General features: G+C 38.2%; 1 protein-coding gene across 43 annotated transcripts in view; it reads left to right on the forward strand.

The window, feature by feature from the left end:
• Positions 1-18,512, forward strand: part of ABI3BP (ABI family member 3 binding protein) — a 141,603-nt gene that overhangs the window by 49,351 nt on the left and 73,740 nt on the right. For 41 of the 43 annotated variants that reach the window (XM_081198906.1, XM_081198868.1, XM_081198865.1 and 38 more), the window contains exons 6-15: positions 1,656-1,717; positions 7,197-7,248; positions 9,880-9,951; positions 10,412-10,495; positions 12,203-12,280; positions 13,614-13,688; positions 14,393-14,467; positions 15,313-15,435; positions 16,743-16,814; positions 17,091-17,162. In XM_081198906.1, coding sequence (XP_081055032.1) covers positions 1,656-1,717; positions 7,197-7,248; positions 9,880-9,951; positions 10,412-10,495; positions 12,203-12,280; positions 13,614-13,688; positions 14,393-14,467; positions 15,313-15,435; positions 16,743-16,814; positions 17,091-17,162 — 765 coding nt within the window. The remainder of the gene's footprint in view (positions 1-1,655; positions 1,718-7,196; positions 7,249-9,879; positions 9,952-10,411; positions 10,496-12,202; positions 12,281-13,613; positions 13,689-14,392; positions 14,468-15,312; positions 15,436-16,742; positions 16,815-17,090; positions 17,163-18,512) is intronic. The other 2 variants (XM_081198867.1, XM_081198870.1) reach the window with 2 other exon arrangements.

Raw genomic sequence — 18,512 nt, forward strand, 5'->3', positions numbered from 1 at the left:
TCTTTTTTTACAAATCTGACATCACAGCATGCCTCCAAACAGATTTAGTTTGCTCTCCAGTATTAATCTGCACTTTGAGACATTTCATGAACTCAGACCTGCCTTTTTCTCTAGGGTTTCTTGCAGTCAAATCAGTGCAGTGCAACATGTCATATTTTAATAACCTGCTTCATTGTTGTTCGCAATAACATGTAGCACTAGCCTGTACAGTGTGAACAAAGTACTGTTGAGGCTGTTCAGGGTGCATGTACCTTTAATTAGAAGTTTCCTGTTTGCAGATCTTTCTGGATTTCTTTCTTTCTATTGATCACAGCTAGGAGGTTAATGTTTTAATTGCCCTTTGAAATAGCCTTTCTTAATTTGACAACTATTGATTTCTGCTCCTGCAAAATCAGAGTGGATGCCTCTAATTCCTGTTTCCCTTGGAATGCTTTCTCTCCCATTTTACATGGCAAAATAGCATCATATCCATTTTGTTACATCCGTCTATTCCTACAGTACTAGCATCTGTTAGTGCTTGGCATTGTCTCTCATACATAATTGAAGATTCCCTTTTTCTGCTCATTCACCTGAAAAAATACCATATGACACCCCCCCCCATTTTGGGGGACTAAGTTTTAAGAAAATGAGGGGAGATGGCCCAAAGTTGTAGAGCCTCTCCCCCTCCCATGCAGCTGTGGGCAGGAAACACTCCCTAGACCGTTTCCCCTGCCCAGATAGGGAGTGTTTCCCATGCTCAGCACCATCGAGGGAAGTTGTGCTTCAGCCAGCCAGCATCCCCAGATCACTCTCTGCTTGCAACAGCATCTCCCCCCATGGCCACTGTCTGTGTATTGGATGACCCCAGTTTTTTGACATGATTTTTGTGTCAAAAAACCTCGCCCAATACAAGGAAAAATACAGTAGGTTCTGAAGCAGCATATTTGCTTCCTTAATTTGGGTTATGGTTGTTTCATTTTATTTATGGCATACATTTTTGTTTTATTCTGATTTAAAATCTTTCATGCATGCAGTAGAAAACCCTTTGTGTCTGTATGGAATGTTTCTCAAGCTGTGTAATGTCCTCTATTTTCTATATTAATTGCTGAGCCCACACTACAATAATCTACATAAATTCAGATTAAAATAGACAATTTACAAATACTACAAATACAGTTTACAAATACTAAACCAAAAACAGGTCTTTGGGCTTTATCCCAACCAGCAAACCAGCCACATGTATAGAGCTTCCAATTCCTGCAGGCCTGCATGCTCTCTTGTCACTCATATGCCAGTTCCTTCCTTTTCAAAGTATTGCTTCAAACCATAGTTACAATGGAAACTCTAGCTCACATTAATAATGGTTAAGCATGGTGCAGCCATAACCATTACTATAGCTAAGCTGTCAATGTGGATTTTGTGTGCAAGAATAAATATTTTGATGGAACAAGAGGATCCATTCCCTACCCTTGAACTGTTGTGTATGTCTGAACTGGACAAAAAGTGGGAGCTCTATACTGTTGAGAATGTAAATAGAAGGAGAATAAATAAGAGTTTGATCATTAACAGCCATAAACATTGGGGACCAACTGGAATAGATCTCCCTATGTTTGAATATTAAAAGGGGTTTTGTGTGTTGAAAAACACAGAGTAATTTTGTTGTGTTTTTCAACCAGGTAAAAACAAAGAAAATGGACAACTCCAGAATAATTACAAAATACCAAGAATCCCAACTCAGGTATGAAACTAAGCTTATTTTAGGGTCTAATACTGTATAAATGACTAATATATGAAATCTGGTAGTTCTGGGGGTTTTATTCTTTCTCTCAACTAAAGTTATGCAAACAATATTATTACATCCTCTCAAGGAACACACAAGTACTTCTCAGTTCCTCAAATCAGAAGAGTACCTTGTCCATCGCAATTTCACAGAAAACTGAACTGTCCTAGTAGCTTTTTTGGGTGCAGTATATCAAATTTATACCAAATCCAGCATTGGCAGATGAAAATTATTTTTGGAGATGGAAAAACATGGTATATAATTGCTTTATCGTTGCAATTTGATACACAAATACTGTTCTCTCGGGGGTGGGGGGCTTTTACAGTGTAGAAGGAATTTGTTTGATTCTATTTCTGCAACAAGCATGGATAACAGATATAGATTATATCAATTTCAAAGTTTTCCCCAAACACTGTTTCTGTCAAAAACATTTGAGTTGTTGATAGAATTAGTGTTTGGGAGTAAATTAGAAAATCAGGTGTCACTTTGCTTTTTTTACTTTGCTTTTCTGCCTAACAATGCCAGAACAGAATTGCATGGTTAGATAGAACTGCTAATATCATAATCAAAATGAATTGGCCATCATTACAAATCTACTGTGTGACTTCACTTGGAATACTATGCACATTTCCAGTCACTTCACCTCAAAAAATATATTGTAGAGCTGGAAAAGATTCACAAAAGATCAACTAAAATGATCAAAAGGCTGAAGCAACTCCCTTAAGAGGAAAGTTTAAATATTTGGCAGCTTTTTTGTTTAGGTAAAAAGCAAGTAAGAGGCGACACATAAAAGTGTTTAAGATTATGCATGTGTAGTGAAAGTGGATAGAGCAAAGATTTTCTCCCTCATAATACTGGAATTCACAGCAGGCCCAGCACCAGTGGTTGGTGAGATCAGATCATTCAGTGATGGATAGGCAAATCTCCCAACATTCTATCTCATATGTGGATTGGCTTGTTAAGAATACTGCTTATTACAATGTTCACTGTAAATATTTCATTTTCATACTAATCTAACAATTAATTAAGTGTAACTAATAAAGAACTAAAGAGAGTGCCATTGCATGTGAACTGAATTTAAGCTTCGTGGCTCATGTGGGAAAATGTTAAATCATTTTGGGATGTAGTTTAACTCAGAAGTTTGAACCAGAGATGAACCAGAGACATATCCTATTTTTTCAGTTTGTGGTTGTGCATTTTTGGAATCTGGGTACGTTTGTCTGCATGTATACCAAATGTCAAGTTTCTAAGTTGTGTGGGAAAGAATTAAAACACTCTTCATCCAGTTCTGCTCTCTTAACCTCCTTGCAAGCCAGATACAGGGTCATAGGAAAGCTGTAAAAATTACGGTACATGCCATCCTTTGGTCTGTTGTCTATTATATTCTATAAGCCATGAGTATGGAAGAGGCAGAAGAAAACACTGTCAGAAGATGTATTTCACTTCTGCTTGATTCCGATGCAACAATTTTATAATGTCAAGTTCCAAGGTGGAGTCCTTTACTTGATTCTCTGACTGAGAAGGCAGGAACTTTAGTTTCTTCTGTTTATCTCCAAAGAAAAACAAGATTTTCTCAAAGATTTGTCCAGTCAAATGGAGCAGGCCTGACTTAAAAGAGATGTCTTGCATCTTTAAAATGTATGTATGTTATTTTGGCCATTTCCCAAAAAGTCAGCAAAAAAGAAAGAAAGAAAAGATGTATTATCTGCCAAAAACTACATGGCTACTTCCTACTCTTTTATGTTTTTGCCAGACCAGATGAACGTGAAACATAGATGGTTAAGTGCATTAGGCATACAATCAGGAGTCAATATGTCTGGTTTCTGGCACTGCTTGTATAACTAATCTTCTCTTAGTTATGCAGTGCTCACTTCCATTAATCTCCCATTTTTCTATCACATATAATCTTATGGCACATCAATCTCCATCTGTATTCTGTGTAGGATGGATAGGTCTGCAGTCCCTATGCAAACGAATAAAAGAACACAAATCTTACAGTAATGTTTAGCCATCTCTAGAATCTCAGGCCTGGGACTCTCCCCGGGCAAAACACCCTCCTGGGTCACTCATCAGTTTGCTTTGCACCTTCCATATGTGATTTTGCCTGGCTGGAATGTGTCCTTTGACAATGCTCCTTGCTTGTCTGAGTGGAGGATAGAGAGGATAGTGAAGAAACTCATAGTGTTCAAAGCCAAAAATCATATTTATTGCTCCAGCCACATTTGCCTTTAGTCCTTCCCTTCCCATCACTGGCATGTGGCCCCCAGAAGGTTATCCAGAAGAGAATGTGGCCCTTGGGCTGAAAAAGGTTCCTGAGCGGAATTGATGTCTGGGGGGAATTTCTGAGAAATTGATGTTAGGCAAGTCAGTTTAATAAATGTTTTATTACTATTATCTTTTGTTTTTTAAAAAAACAACCAACAACTTTTGGGGTGTCCTGGTTTTTACTTTTTGAAATATGGCAACACTATTTATGGCAATCCTTGAACAAAGGAACTTCAAAAGGAAACACCAACATGAAACTGCTAAATTACAGCTAGGAGAAATTTGATTCAGTTTGCATTCACACCTAAATCCTTGCAACTCAAACTTTGAAACAATATGAGAACACAGCCATCCGAAAATCACACTTGAATTTTGCAGTGGAATTCTCCAACCAAACAAGATTTACAAAAATGGATATATTGGGTAAAAAATTGTGGAACAAAGGAAGATATTCGTGAAAATATACAAAAATGGACTATGTTGTGAAAAACCACATACAAAAACTGTGTGTTAGGAGAAATTCACACTCAAATGTTGAAGAATTTTCATGAGGTTTTTTTAAAAAAAAATAATAATCACAGAAGTGATTTATCCACATCATAGAAATGTGAAGAATTAATTTAAGATCAGAAAAATAACCAACTGAGAAAACAAAAATTGGCAGATCCTTCCATCACTAATTAAAACTTTTCAAAGATTCTATTAAATTGGTCCTGAATATTTTTTTACTCAGCAATGCTAACATACTGTAATTATGTTATCACTAATTACTGTTACTGTGAAGGGTCACTCAGGAGGGTTCCTTTTGCATGAATTTAAGTTCTAATTTAATTGTCAGACTGTACGTTTTCAATTTCATTGCCATTTAATTCCAACTTTCACTTTTTAATATGTGCCTGAGGATTACATTTTATGCATCTGATGAAGTAGATTGTAGTCATGAAAGCTTAAGTCATAATTATTTGTTACTCTTTAAGATGCCACAAGATTCTTTGCTTTTTTATATACTTGCAGTAGTGTCTTTAAGTCCTTCATTTCTCACATTTGTTCTCTGTGAAATAAAAGATTAACAAACCTCACATCAATCAGTAAAGCTGTCAGTGTAAATTATGATATTGCATAATGTATCCTCTCTTTGTGATAACCATGTTTGTTTAATTTTTAGATGTCTTCTGAACATCAAATCATGCTTTCATTGCACCTTATATTGTAGGCAGACTTAGTTACACAACCTGATTTATAGTCTGGGGTTGAGACAGGTAATTCTTACAACTACAGTATCTACAGCCAGGCTGGTGCCTGATCCCTGGGAATGCCAAAGGTCTTTTAACATTATGTCAGAATTTCCTTCCCCTTTAGGAGGAAATGAGATAAGTAAATAAAAAATAGGAGCTGCTTCCAGCCTTTTTGTTACAAAGTTCCCTAAATAATATACTTAACTATCAACTGGGACTAAGAATGAAGGAAACATTTTCAAGATTGTTGAGTCTTTTGAGCAGAAACTGGGTTAACACAGATACTTAACTTCTGCTCCAACTATTGATATGTAATTATTATTATTATTTCTAGTGTAAATAGTTTAGTTTCCTATGCTTTTATCATTTTTTGAACCTGCTGTCTCATAACCTAGCTGTTTTGGAAGGCTTTTTGACAAGCTTCTGAAAACCAGATGTAGAAAAACAACCATTTCCCTTCTGCCCATATGCCTGCTGACCACAAATAATTATATTAGATCCTTGTACATTTATCACCAAGTTATGCGGCAGTTTTACTCTCATTCTGTGCTGGGGATATAACCATTTCAGGCCTGTTTAAGATCGAATCGCAAAATCTTGATTCTTCTGCTAAAGCTGTTTTGTAATTGAACCTGCCGCACCCTTTGCACTTCCTTCCCAAAACCAGATGCCTCCTTGCCCACCTTTGGGGAGGCAGAGTGAGGTTGGGGTTGCCAATTTTGGACCATGCATAGGGCACCATAATTCCCAAGTCTGCCACTCGGGAAAGTTAATGAAAAGTGTAACAAGTGTCATACTCCTGCTGGATCATGCCCAGTGCACATGTTTCCAAATTATGGACAGGATCTAAAGGAGCACTTGGGCTATTCCAGATCCCCTTACCTCTGGTACCCCATATAAAGCTGCTCCTCAAGGCCAGGAGAGGGTCTGTTTGGACTGCAATCCATATAGAATTATAGTTCTGATGCATGTGATAAGTTGGCCATTTTAATATATACACATTCCCATACTGAAAAATGGACAGAATGCATGTGTTCCGTTACATTCTTACATTAGCCTTATACTCAGAGAAGATTTAAGAGTTATTGCTGCTTTGAGTTTTCCACATTTCTGGCATTTCTTGTACTTTCCAGACTTTCTACAGTTAAAATGTTGGCTGTGGGAGCTGCCTAAGGCAGTGGCTATCCAGAAGGTCCAATAGGAGAGAGCTGAAGTTTGCCACTTCTGTGACACAGAAAGCTAGTTTTTTAAGATGATGGATCTTATTTTCCTTGTAAAGACAAAGAGATTTTTATTCCGTTGGAAAGCAATCATTATCAAATAAAAACACGCTATACAATTGCCAGATCTAAAATCCAGTTTCTATCATGTCAGGTGGGATGTTGTCTCTGTGTGGTTGAAACTTCAAAGCAACAATATATTCCTCTGCCTTGTCCAAATTGGGTGGTAGCATAAGGTTACCAGACGTCCCCATTTCCCAGGGACAGTCCCCGGATTTACAAATCAGTCCCCATACAAAATCCATTGAAGTTGAAAAGTGTCCCCGGATTCATTGGAAAAAATCTGGTTACCTTATGGTAGCGCTTGGGTATGAAATGCACATCAAAGGTTTGTTTTCTGGTGCCCAACCTGAACCCCTGTTTTTATGGCTATCCACTGCATGGATAGTGCATTTGCAGATTCAGCAATCAAAAGTCATAGGTTGTCCTGCTAGGCTGTTAGCAGGCAGGACGGCATGGGTCATTTGCATTTATGAAGTTAAACATGTACTGGCTGTATAGCTAGATAAAACTGAAGCAGCAGCATTATTTTTCTATGCACTTGGAAGATATGTCCATTCTTGGGACAACTGAGCTTTAGGAAAAACTTATTTTGCCACCTCAAGAAAAAGCAAGTAACATTCACATTTTTATAGAATGTTTTCTTTTCCTCTCCAGTTTATACCAGCAGATTCAAAAGTTCAGCTTCCTTATACAGTAATCAAACAAGGTAATGTGTGTGACTTCTCATACTTGATTTCCATAGAATGGAAGACATTTCTTTATGCATGAAAATAATTGGGGTGTGTTGGGGGGGGGGGCGTGTCCATGAACAGAAGGGAATATTCTTGTCTTAAGACTGGAGGAAACATTCTCAAATCTAATCTCTTTAACCGAATTCCATTGTCACACTGAATGCAAAACTTAACTTATTCTGATCAGTTCTTATAACATGACTTCTTATCCCTGCAGAAAAGAAAAGAAAAAATCTTGGGTTAATATTAATATTTTTTGGCAACAACCAAGTCCCATTATCTCTTCTGGCTACAAAAAAAGGGGAAGATTTTGAAGATGCACACCAAACTGTCCTAAGGACACAACCCCAGGGCAATACAGCATTTCATCTGGCTATATCCATTCCAAGAGCCCAGTTTTGTATAGGTCAAATGGAATTTTGGAACCTGGAAACATATTGTGGGACACCTAAAGTTAAACCTTGAATAGGAACAGAGTGACCTGGATTTGATTCCTTTGAGAGGACAGATTACTGGAGAATAAAAGCATTATGATATACTTCAGATTATTTACACGTGGGACATAAGTGGAAGCAGACCTCTTAGATACTCCAACAGCAGTCACATTGCCCTACATCAGTCCCCCAAAGAGGGAGATCCAAAAGGCACTTTCCAGAACCGAAGACTGTTACCTCTTTTTGAGACCCACTCTAAAAGCTGCTTCTTTGTTTCTTTTCATGCACAGGCTTAGATCACATCAGTCTTAGCTGGGGTACCTGAAAACAACAATGTATCCCTCTGCCTTCTCAAAAATGGGAGGTATGAAGCGCACATCAAAAGCTTGTTTCTGGCACAACAGCTGAATCACTGTGTTTGTGGCTATCCAACATGTAGTCAGTGCATTGACAGCTTCAGCAATCAGTGACCCAAAACTGATCGCAGACTGAGGCTCATGGAGGAGTGTCCCATTTCGCCTAATAGATTAGCCTCTACTGCCCCTCTATCCAACAACTTTATTGATGATCTCGTGATGCTAACATCTTTAGGAGGAAACACAAAGGCTTGGCCGTCTGTCCATTTTAAATTCCTACTCTCCTTCTCTTGGCCAGGCAGCACACTGATCTGTGCACCATCTAATAATAATCTATGTTTCTTCTCTTCTTTTGATGCCCTGTGAAGGCCCCACAATCTGCTTGGATCCTTGTCTCTTTCAGTTAATTTGTATTAAGCTCTTTACCTACCTTTCTTACTATATTGCTCCTGCCTACTAGCCAGGATGGCTATGGTCCAGCTCCATGGGAGGGGAGAGTACTCTTCTGCTTTCATCCTGCTTGCAGGTTCCCACAGGCATCTGGTTGGCCACTATGGAAAAAGTGTAGATGGCCTGATCCAGAGGGGTGTTCTTACATTCTTGGATTCCTTCTGAAAACCCCGCCATCTCTGAGAATTATTTATTCCTTGTATCTTCAACCTTTTCAGACCCAGGACCTGCTTTTAACCCAAACATGTGTTTTGGGCCCCATTTCCTAATCTTTTCTCATGTATTTGCATGGTGGTAGTGCTCCTGTTGTGACCCACCTTAGATCAGAGCACAACCTGCGTGTTGAAGACCAGTGTTTTATTCTTTCTCCCACCTTACCTTTAATATATTTCAGTGAGACGTCCACACTTCTTCCTTAGTTTCATCTGTCTTCAATTCCCCTTGACCCTTTCCACTCCTGTCAGCCATCTACTCTGTGGTTATTCCACTACCACATCAGCAACCTGTCTCTTCTCTCTTTCCACACTTCCTTCGAATACACCACCATTTCCCCCATTCTTATGACCCCCCCCTCAATCAGTTAGAGGGCAATAATGGATGGAGTTAATGAGGTTCTATCTGCATTTATCTCAAAACACCTGACATATGGTGGTGTCTTATGAAATATCTCCCCCCAGAGAGGCTCACCTGGCATCTTTGCTGCCTTTTCATTATGAGCCATTGGTACTTCACTTGTACACCAAGTCTCCAATTGCTGGTTTATGTGCTGGTTTTAATTGTTTACATTTTTTCAGCTGCTATGTTTTATGTGGATTTTAGCTGAAGTCTTTCTCTGGACTTTTTTTGCTTTGGTGATTTATTTTGTTTTGGTTTCTGTATTTTTTATTTGTGAATTGTATTTTATTTATGTTAATTGCCCTGATAACTATGGTTGGATCGGTGACATGCAAATCTAATAAACAAACAAATTTATGCCGCCTTGACTTCCTCTCTTCCAACTCTTATTTTGATTCCTGCAACCTGGCCTCTGCCTTTTTTTCTCTCCACTGAAACTACTTTCATTAAAATCCCCTGTGGTTTCCTTATTGCCTAATCAAATGGACTCTATTCTTCTCATTGCTGACATTTAGATCTGTCTCTTTACTTACTTAACCTGATGGCATAGTATTAATGGATTATTAGGGGGTTGGACTCGATGGCCCTCGTGGTCTCTTCCAACTCTATGATTCTATGACCTTACTGAAATTGGCTGCATATTGTCACAAGTACTGAACATGTGTGTGAGAGAATTTGATTTGTAATTTAGCAGCAACTTAGAGACAATGTAGATAATAAGAATTGTTCCATTCCATTCTTGTTTTCACAGTACTTCAAAATGTCACACATCGGGCACAATCTAAAATCCCAGAGAAGGCTCCATTAGCAGGACCAATACTAGGTGACTAAGATGTCCATTATTCTGGATAGGTGCACCAGGGTTCACCTTCAACCCTTACCTTTTAGAGTTTTCTCTTTTCTTATAATTATTTGCTTTGCATCTTTCTTACTTACTACTGTATCTGAGCAGAGGGAGATAAGGTATATTCTTAAAACTGCTGGTTAGCTACATTGTTTTTATCATTCTTTATGAGTAAAGTGGGGACAACCCTTTACTTGTCTCCAGCAAGTAAGTAAACAATGTTTTCCATAAAGGTAAAATGCTTGCATGGGAACTTGGTTGGGGCTGTTAAGGAGGTTGTAGGACTTGCAATATGAAACTAGTACCTTCGTCGTGATTATATCTTCTTTCCCTACTGCTCTCTCTCCACACCGCTAACACTTTATATTAGTTTTTATTTACAAACATCAATTTTAAAAAAATACTCCTGAATGAACAACTCCTTTACCTTCCTGTGTAGTGCACCTTATTGTACCAGATTTCAATGGAACCCGACAGAAACTGCCATCACTGGATATCTCTGAAAGACCAGAGAAAAAACCGGGTAAGCAGAAACAAGTAGCTGGATTTGGGAAGCATGTAAATCAGGTCTGCCCAGCTTCTGACATTCCAAGATGGCTAGACATCCATGTCTGGAAATTGAGTGGGAATGTTTCGCCATTGTGCGTCACTGAGACCATCACACAGCCTGTTAGCCTTGTTTTACCAAGTATTTGAGAGTGCCTAGGGGGCAACTGGAGCTGATCCCTGCTGAAAGTGGAATTTGCCGCTGGCACTGATTTGGTGATTGCTGGTAGCTGGCAAACCAGACAGGGATTGGCCGCACTGAGGAGTTGCTGATCCAGAATCACCAAGTGGAACTGTTCCCCGCCTAAAGCAAAGTTCATAGCTGGCACCAATGAGCTGATCAAAGGTTGGTGCAAAGGGGTGTAGAAATCTTTAAAAAGGTAAATAAATTGGAAAGTTTAAAATATAAACTTCTTTTTACAAAATTAAATTGTCTAAAATACATGAATGGTCTAAATATGTTTTACTGTTTAGGACAGTATATCAATGGTCAAAACTGTGTTTCCCCCAACAAAAAACTCTTCTTTTTCAAGTAAACCCACTTGACCTGCAAGATCAAAAGCTTAGTAGATGACAGACTGCCTTAACTAGGAGGAAAACATAGACTAAGCAAAAAAAGCACCATTCAAAGATTTTGCTCATGAAAGATGAGGAATACCGAACATAAATGGTATCACGATGCCTCACACTTAAAATTATCCCTTGATGGTGCATCACATGTATCCACATTTGCCAGTTAAAATAGCTAAGTCAATAGATTCAAAATGTTGGAAAGACTATGGAAGCTTAGGTGAACATACCCTTTATTTAGTCAGTTTTGTCTAAAAGATTTTACGGAGATGGAATATATTACAAGACAACATTGTTGGAGCTCCACGTATATATTGCAGCAGAGTACAGAAATAAACAGTCTGCTAAGAATGCTGTTTGAACGAATATATAAACAAGGTTTATTACTCCTACAGTCTGAGTAGAAGCTTACACGTGGAGTTATGATGTTAAACACCAACTGACTAGGAGAAGAAGCAGAAAGGAACTAAATGTCTGAGAAACAATATGGAAAGATATTTTGGTGTGAAAGGACTTACAGAAAAATAAGGGTGAATCCCGGTGATGAATAGACTCTACAGGGTTCTTGAGTTTGTTGTGGTTTTCTGAAAATCAGTAACATTTTTGGGGGGTTTTTAATGACATTATTTTGGAAGACCATCTTCTGTTCAGGCTTCAGAGTTGATGAGACACTGAATTGCCATTTAATGAGAAAATTCAAAATAATAATTTGCAGATGAAGTTCAGTATCCTGAAATTTGTGGTTGTGGTATCCTAACTTCGTTTGCTAATGCTTGCCTTCTGAAAAATTGAAAATTAGTGGTTTTGAATTTTTCCTTTACTCACTTGTGCATGTACCAAGGTCCATCAGACTAGCTAATGTGAAACACTATTATGATGTGATCTGGTTTGGAAGGGGTGTTCAACCGTCTCCCGTTTTGAGACCACTGGCGACATCAGGGATGTTAGTGTTTATGGTAGTCATGCTGGGTCAATTATTATTAAGAAAAGCAGAACAATGAGAAGTTAGGGAATTTACTTTCCAAAAATTTAGATCCTTTGCTTCTTGTCACATTCTTTGTAGTTGTAATGGATAATATATGTGTTTACTAAATCCTACATTTTCTTTAAAAAGCTAAAAATGAAACCCAGGAATGGCCTGCGGAATCCAAGACACCAGAAGTACAAGAAATCTCTCCCCAATCCCAGCCCGGTGATTATTTTTTTCTGTTTATTTCTATTATTTATTTTATTTTAATTAGATTGTGTGCTCAATTAACAATTCATTCATTTATGTAGACCATATTAATAAAATACTACATAAAACTGAGCTTACATCAGTTAGGCAAAATGTATTGAGGGATTCTCATTTTCCTGCATGTTAACTATTTCCCTCAGCATCTCTATACAGTGGTACCTCGTGTTACATATGCTTCAGGTTACATACACTTCAGGTTACAGATTCCGCTAACCCAGAAATAGTACCTCGGGTTAAGAACTTTACTTCAGGATGAGAACAGAAATCATGCTCCAGCAGTGCAGCAGCAGCAGGAGGCCCCATTAGCTGAACTGGTGCTTCAGGTTAAGAACAGTTTCAGGTTAAGAACAGACTTCCGGAACGAATTAAGTACTTGGAAACATTAATCAGACATCTACAGCTTTCGGCTGGTTTTTAGATCCAGCATTGCCATTGGTTATGTAAATAACATCCAATAACTTGGTAGTGCCGCTACCAGCTGCTGAACCAGCTGTATCCCTTCTTGGAGATGGAGAGGTGGCCTGGATGCACTGTTCTATCTTTTCTACAGAGTCTTAGGTAGTCACTACAATTATCCAGATATTTTTTCATGCATGATCTTTAAGGGGAAGTTGAGTGAATGGTTTTCAATCATAAGCTGAAAAAACTATTTCATGGAGTTTCAGTGACAGTACATTTCTGGTGAAATACTGTATATGTGTTTTTATGCTCAGTGTAATATTTGGTTCACTATCAAGTTTCTAAACTTATATGAAAATGATGGTGGTGTCCTTTCATTAGCAGAACATTTTCATCCTTTTTTTGTTTGTTTTTCAAAACCCAGTAAATGTACTTTTCCTATATTTGATCCCTTCCATGCTCCATTTACCACTTTTCTCTTTATAATACAGCTTGTATTTATTCACGCTTTCTGATATGTCTTCACTCCTCTAACTTGGTCTCTTAAATTACTCAAACCACCAATGAATTGTACCCTTGCATAAATCCAAAATCATCACTGGAATGGTTTCTATTTGACTTGCATGACAGTGGGACTGGCTATTGTTAGCTACACCCTTGCCTATTTACAAGGAGAAATTACTTTGAAAGAAAGCACAAATATACTGTGTTTTATAAATCGTTGTACATGCCCTTCCTTGATTGAATGATCAAAGGATTTTAAATGTCTAACAATGGCCTTATATTCTGAAATGAGGTTTCTTTTGTTACATGCTGCTTGACCTAATTCAATTATACTTGGATATCCTACCCTACACTAAGAATTATGCTAACTTTTTAAATCTTGCAGCTATGACTGAACTAGACTGGGGAAGCAGCAAACCTACAGCTGCCAGTGCCTCAGAAGAAACAAAGAGCTCTCCAGGTAAAGTACAACCTTCCTGTGCTGCAAGTACTATTTAGTGAGAGAGCCCTTGCAGAGATTTAAAATCACAAAACATGCAGCAAAGTAAAGTGTGAAACTATAGGCTGTTAGATCTTTTAAATGTTCCCTTCTAAGTTTCTTTCAAAACTCCCCACTTCCCCTTTGCAGAGAAAGAGACTACATGTTTGGTAAGTTAAAAATAGTTTACTTACAAACTCTTCAAAGGTCAGATCCATGTGCTTTTCCATACAGCAGCAAAAAAAAGAGGACAGTACAACTTAGTTTCAAAAAGTGGTAAGAGTTTCTATATTTTTTGTATAACAACACAAAGATGGCTTGTGGAAGCCTTTCTAAGTCTAAACTTAGAGCATCCATCTTAGACATCCTTACTGGTCAGGTTCATATGGTGGAAGTAGAAAAAAAAGAATAATTTGGTAACATTTCCTCCCAAGGTGAGGGAATGTGACCTTGCTAAGCCTGGCAGGACAACTTACTCTCTGGTCTTAACCCCTTCATGCATTAATTACAGTTAAGCATGTTGGTTATATGAGGCTACATATACCCCACATTCTCAATGTGACCAACTTTTGATAACAGCACTTTAGGAACATTATGGTAGAATTGTAACTGCTGTGCTAGCAGAATGTGGTGTCCTCATTCCAATAAAGAAATATTATTAACCCTTTTCTCTTTCTTTTTTAAAGCTCATTCTGAAAGTGAACCAGAATCCTCAAAACTAAATAAAACTCCTTTGGCTAAATTGCCACTTGACACACTGGGTAAATACTTTGTTTATGGCATTTCCATTGCAGACCTAGGGCTACTGAAGGCTACCTCTGATATGTGTGGGTGCATACATATGAAACAGAATCAACTGCTACATAATAGATAAGCAAGTAGTTGCTGCCATACAGGGGAATGCAATCAGTCTTGCATCAGCTTCCTGTATTCATGGATCATTCTTGAAATATAGTTGTGATCCTATACCTGTTTGCTCAATATTGAATTTAGTGTGACTTAAAGCTAAGGAAGCATGCATAAGATTGTGGTCTCTGTTGCTTTTTAGCATCTTTTCCAGTGTTTCTTTCAGTGATTTTGGAAAACATGCTTGCTAGCTGGGAGAGATATTTAATGTCTTTTGTATTGTCAACTAAAAAAATCCATTTTTATTCAGCAAAATACATCACAGCTATTCAAGTAGTGAGACAAAAGATGCTTCTGGGTGACCTGTTTGTTGAGCATTTATCCTGAAGTGTTTGCACAAAGTTTGCAGACAATGTTGGCTATTTATTGAGTATTCGTTGTGATTTGTTCGCAGAGTTGCATCAAGCAATCATTATCCTTCACTTCCCTTGTCACTAGCAGTCTGGTTTATTTAATTTTTATTTTTTGAGGAGGGGAGCAGGTTTGTTACACAAGAGTACAAAATCAGCTTTAATTGTGCAACCTGAATCTGCAGGTATGTGGCTGAATACCACCCAAAGATAGTGGGAGTCTGGAAGCTCCATTGAAGACAAAATATTATCTCTGTGAAGTTGTCTTCATCACCCTGTCCTGTTTTGCATAATGTGGCCATAGTGTCCTGAATGTCTAAAGAAAGGATATTAACTCTCTCTTTTTTTAGCTCACACTGAAAGGGAAGTGGAGTCTTCAAAACCTTTGGTTGAATTGCCACTTGACACACAGGATAAATACTCTGTACATAGTATTTCTGCTGCAGACACAGGGCTGCTGAAGGCTACCTCTGGTATGTGTAGGTGCATATATGTTAAAGAGAAACAATTCTATTGTATTACTGAAGTCATGACTGTCGTATAATAAGCAAGTAATCACTGCAACGTGGTGGTGGGGAGTGTATGGACATCAATAAGTAAACCTGTTTCAATTAAAGCTGATCATTACAACTTTACAAAGCCTGCAAAGCACCTTTCTCATTCATTATTTTAAAGATAATCGTTCTAATTAAATAAGATGAGTATATAAAGAAGAATATATTTTGATGGAATTAAATGTGAAGCATAATGGAGAGTTTGGAATCTTATGAACAAGTGGCCTTTGAGAAATTAATTCAAAGCTATTATTATTAATGGAAAGGAAAGCTTTGGGTATCAAAATGAATCTATGGTTCCTTACATCATTGATGTCAGACAATAAAAATAGGCTCATATAATATATATTGCTAGCACTTGTTTAAAATTGTAAGGAATTATACTAAGTATGAACAGAAATACCATGCAGATCACAAAGGTTCACTCATAAAGAAAAATAATAAAGAACCAAAAATAAGGTTTAAGAGAGTTATGTGTTAATTCTTAAGAAAAGGTGTCTGGAATCATTAGAAAATGTCAGGCATAAGCCATAGAGTACATCTATAGGTTTCTAGATACATATGAAAATAATCACAAATAACCAGATAATTAATTTCCAAAATGTGTGTGTGTTGTTCTTATATTCATAATAAAAGATAATGGTTTGGGTATATATTATCACAATCTTTCTCATATGCCACATCATCTTCACCCTATGGCAGGTTTAGGGAAGTTTGTAATGTTTAATGTTTTGTCGCTTTATTATTATTATTATTATTATTATTATTATTATTATTATTAACAACAACATTCTGTTGGGAGTTGCCCAGGGTGGCTGGGGAAACCCAGCCAGATGGGCGGGGTATAAATAATAAATTATTATTATTACTATTGGCACTTTCAGCTATTTTGAATTAAAACCTCAGTTATGATTCATACCTGTGTGATCACTCCTGTATTTGGCTCAGTCTTTGTAAATTTGCTCCTTGTAATTTGGTCAGTCTATATGTGCAACTAGTTTAGGCCTGTTTTGTCTTGCTGTTTGGTATTGATTCAGTGGAGCTTAGCAAACAAAATAGTTGCTTACCACAGCCTAATCAAGTGAGGTTGTCCATCATCACCGAAACATAGAGATTAATAAGATTTTCTGGCTGTTTGTTACACCAAATTATGAAGTAGTAAGTATTTATTTTCAGTATTTTGAATACTGATACATTGGGTTTCTTTTTCTTTTTCCAACTTCTAGCTCCACACGAGTTGCCAGAAATTCCTAAAACTAAAACACCTCACACACTTCAAATGCCCACGGAAATATTGGGTAATGGCAAGTTTTTAAAATACGACTAACAATCATTTTAACTTCACTTCTTTAATATTTCATTAAAAAGCTATATTGCAATGGTAATGTTTTCTTTAGTTCTGTACATGATGGATTATGATGCAACCAATTTCCACTTCTCTCAGTTATCTTTCTATAATTTGCAAAATTATGTCCCCAGAAGGCCCTGTATGACAATGGGGGGTCTTACAGACTTGTAAGGTGAATTTTGCACCGATGCTCTTTATAAAGGTTTGGCCATTTCTTTCACTATAGCTTCAAGTGAAATGCAGCCAGTTCCTTCAGCACCCCAGCCACCTGCTCCAAAAGCTACACCAACAAGGCTGGGTAATTATTATTATTATTTTTCTCTTACGTTGCCTTTTTCAGGACAGATGTTATTTGAATAGTTTGGTACTCTGGACAAAAATAAATAAGTACCGGTAAAATGCAACAATAAGCCTAAATCTCTCAAGTTTATATGCACATACGGAAAAGTAATATGGGGAGACCACACAAATTTTGGTGCCCATAATCATAAGCACATTCAGCTGAGCAGCACTTCCATAGTCTCTCCACATTGTGGGTAATGCAGAGGGAGAGGACAAGATTTCAGTAGGCTCAAACAGGATTTCTGGGCAATTTGTAGCAGCTCAGCTGGCAGCGTCAAACAAGCTGTCCAGACTAGATACTACATTAGCGCCACATCTTTGCCCTTAAGTACAAAATTGCCAGTGCAGGGGGAGCAATCTGGATTAGAATTTTAGCATGGAGGGGGTAAGTGAGCTTTGATTCCCCCCCCCCCCCGATATGACTCTGATGCAGAATGGTGGCCCCACACTATCAATTTGCATAGGGGGAAAAGTATATACATAGGCACAAATTCAGAAGGGGAAAAAAATCTAGAATTTAAATAGAAATACAATAAGTCTCACCTTAACAAAGAAGACATTAGATGAGTTGTTTGTCAGTTTGCTGACCAGCAAACTGCTGATGGGCAATGTCAAGGCTTTTGCTCTCCCTTTTTATAATTACTTAGCTTTGAACCAGATTTGGACTGGACAACCCTCACATAGAGGGTTCCTAGAAACAGAGGATTGTCCTCTGGCAGCCCTTCCAACAGAGGACCGTCCTCTGTAAAGTAGAACACATGGCTACCCTATTAAACCAACAGTTTTTATCTGCCTGCAAGCTGCTTCGGTAGAAAGAGCTGTAGGTCTTTGAGACACCTTGCCCCTTACATATTGAACTGGCAAGAAAGAAGCCGTCAGGATGCTATTGTTGCTGTCATAAAAGTCCCGTTGAGGTATTAGGAACTCCCTTTTATCTTAGAAGGGAAAACGGTATGTTTGCAGAAAGACTCTCCTCCCTGAAAGAGAGGGGAGTGGTTGTGGGCGGGAGCCCGAACACCGCTCCTAGCAGGGGGCGTTTCCCCCTGCCTCCAGCTCACCTGGCTGGCACTCACGCCCCCCCCCCGGTGGCCGCCCAACCAGGTGCCATGGGGGGGCGTGTCCAGCAGCCTCTATGCTGCAGTGCCAGCCTCTCCCCGGCCTCATTTCTCTTCGTCGTCCTGTCATTAGGCTTTTTGGTTTTTTCGCCTACCTCGTAGCAATCGTCACAACTTTCTGGTGGTATTGGTGGGTAGGTTAGGCATTGGAATAATGTGTTGTGGTGTGTCGAAGTGCTAGGTGTGGCCAT

This window comes from Podarcis bocagei (genome assembly GCF_964188305.1).
Source record: "Podarcis bocagei genome assembly, chromosome: 6".
In the NCBI taxonomy this organism is placed as follows: Eukaryota; Metazoa; Chordata; class Lepidosauria; order Squamata; family Lacertidae; genus Podarcis; species Podarcis bocagei.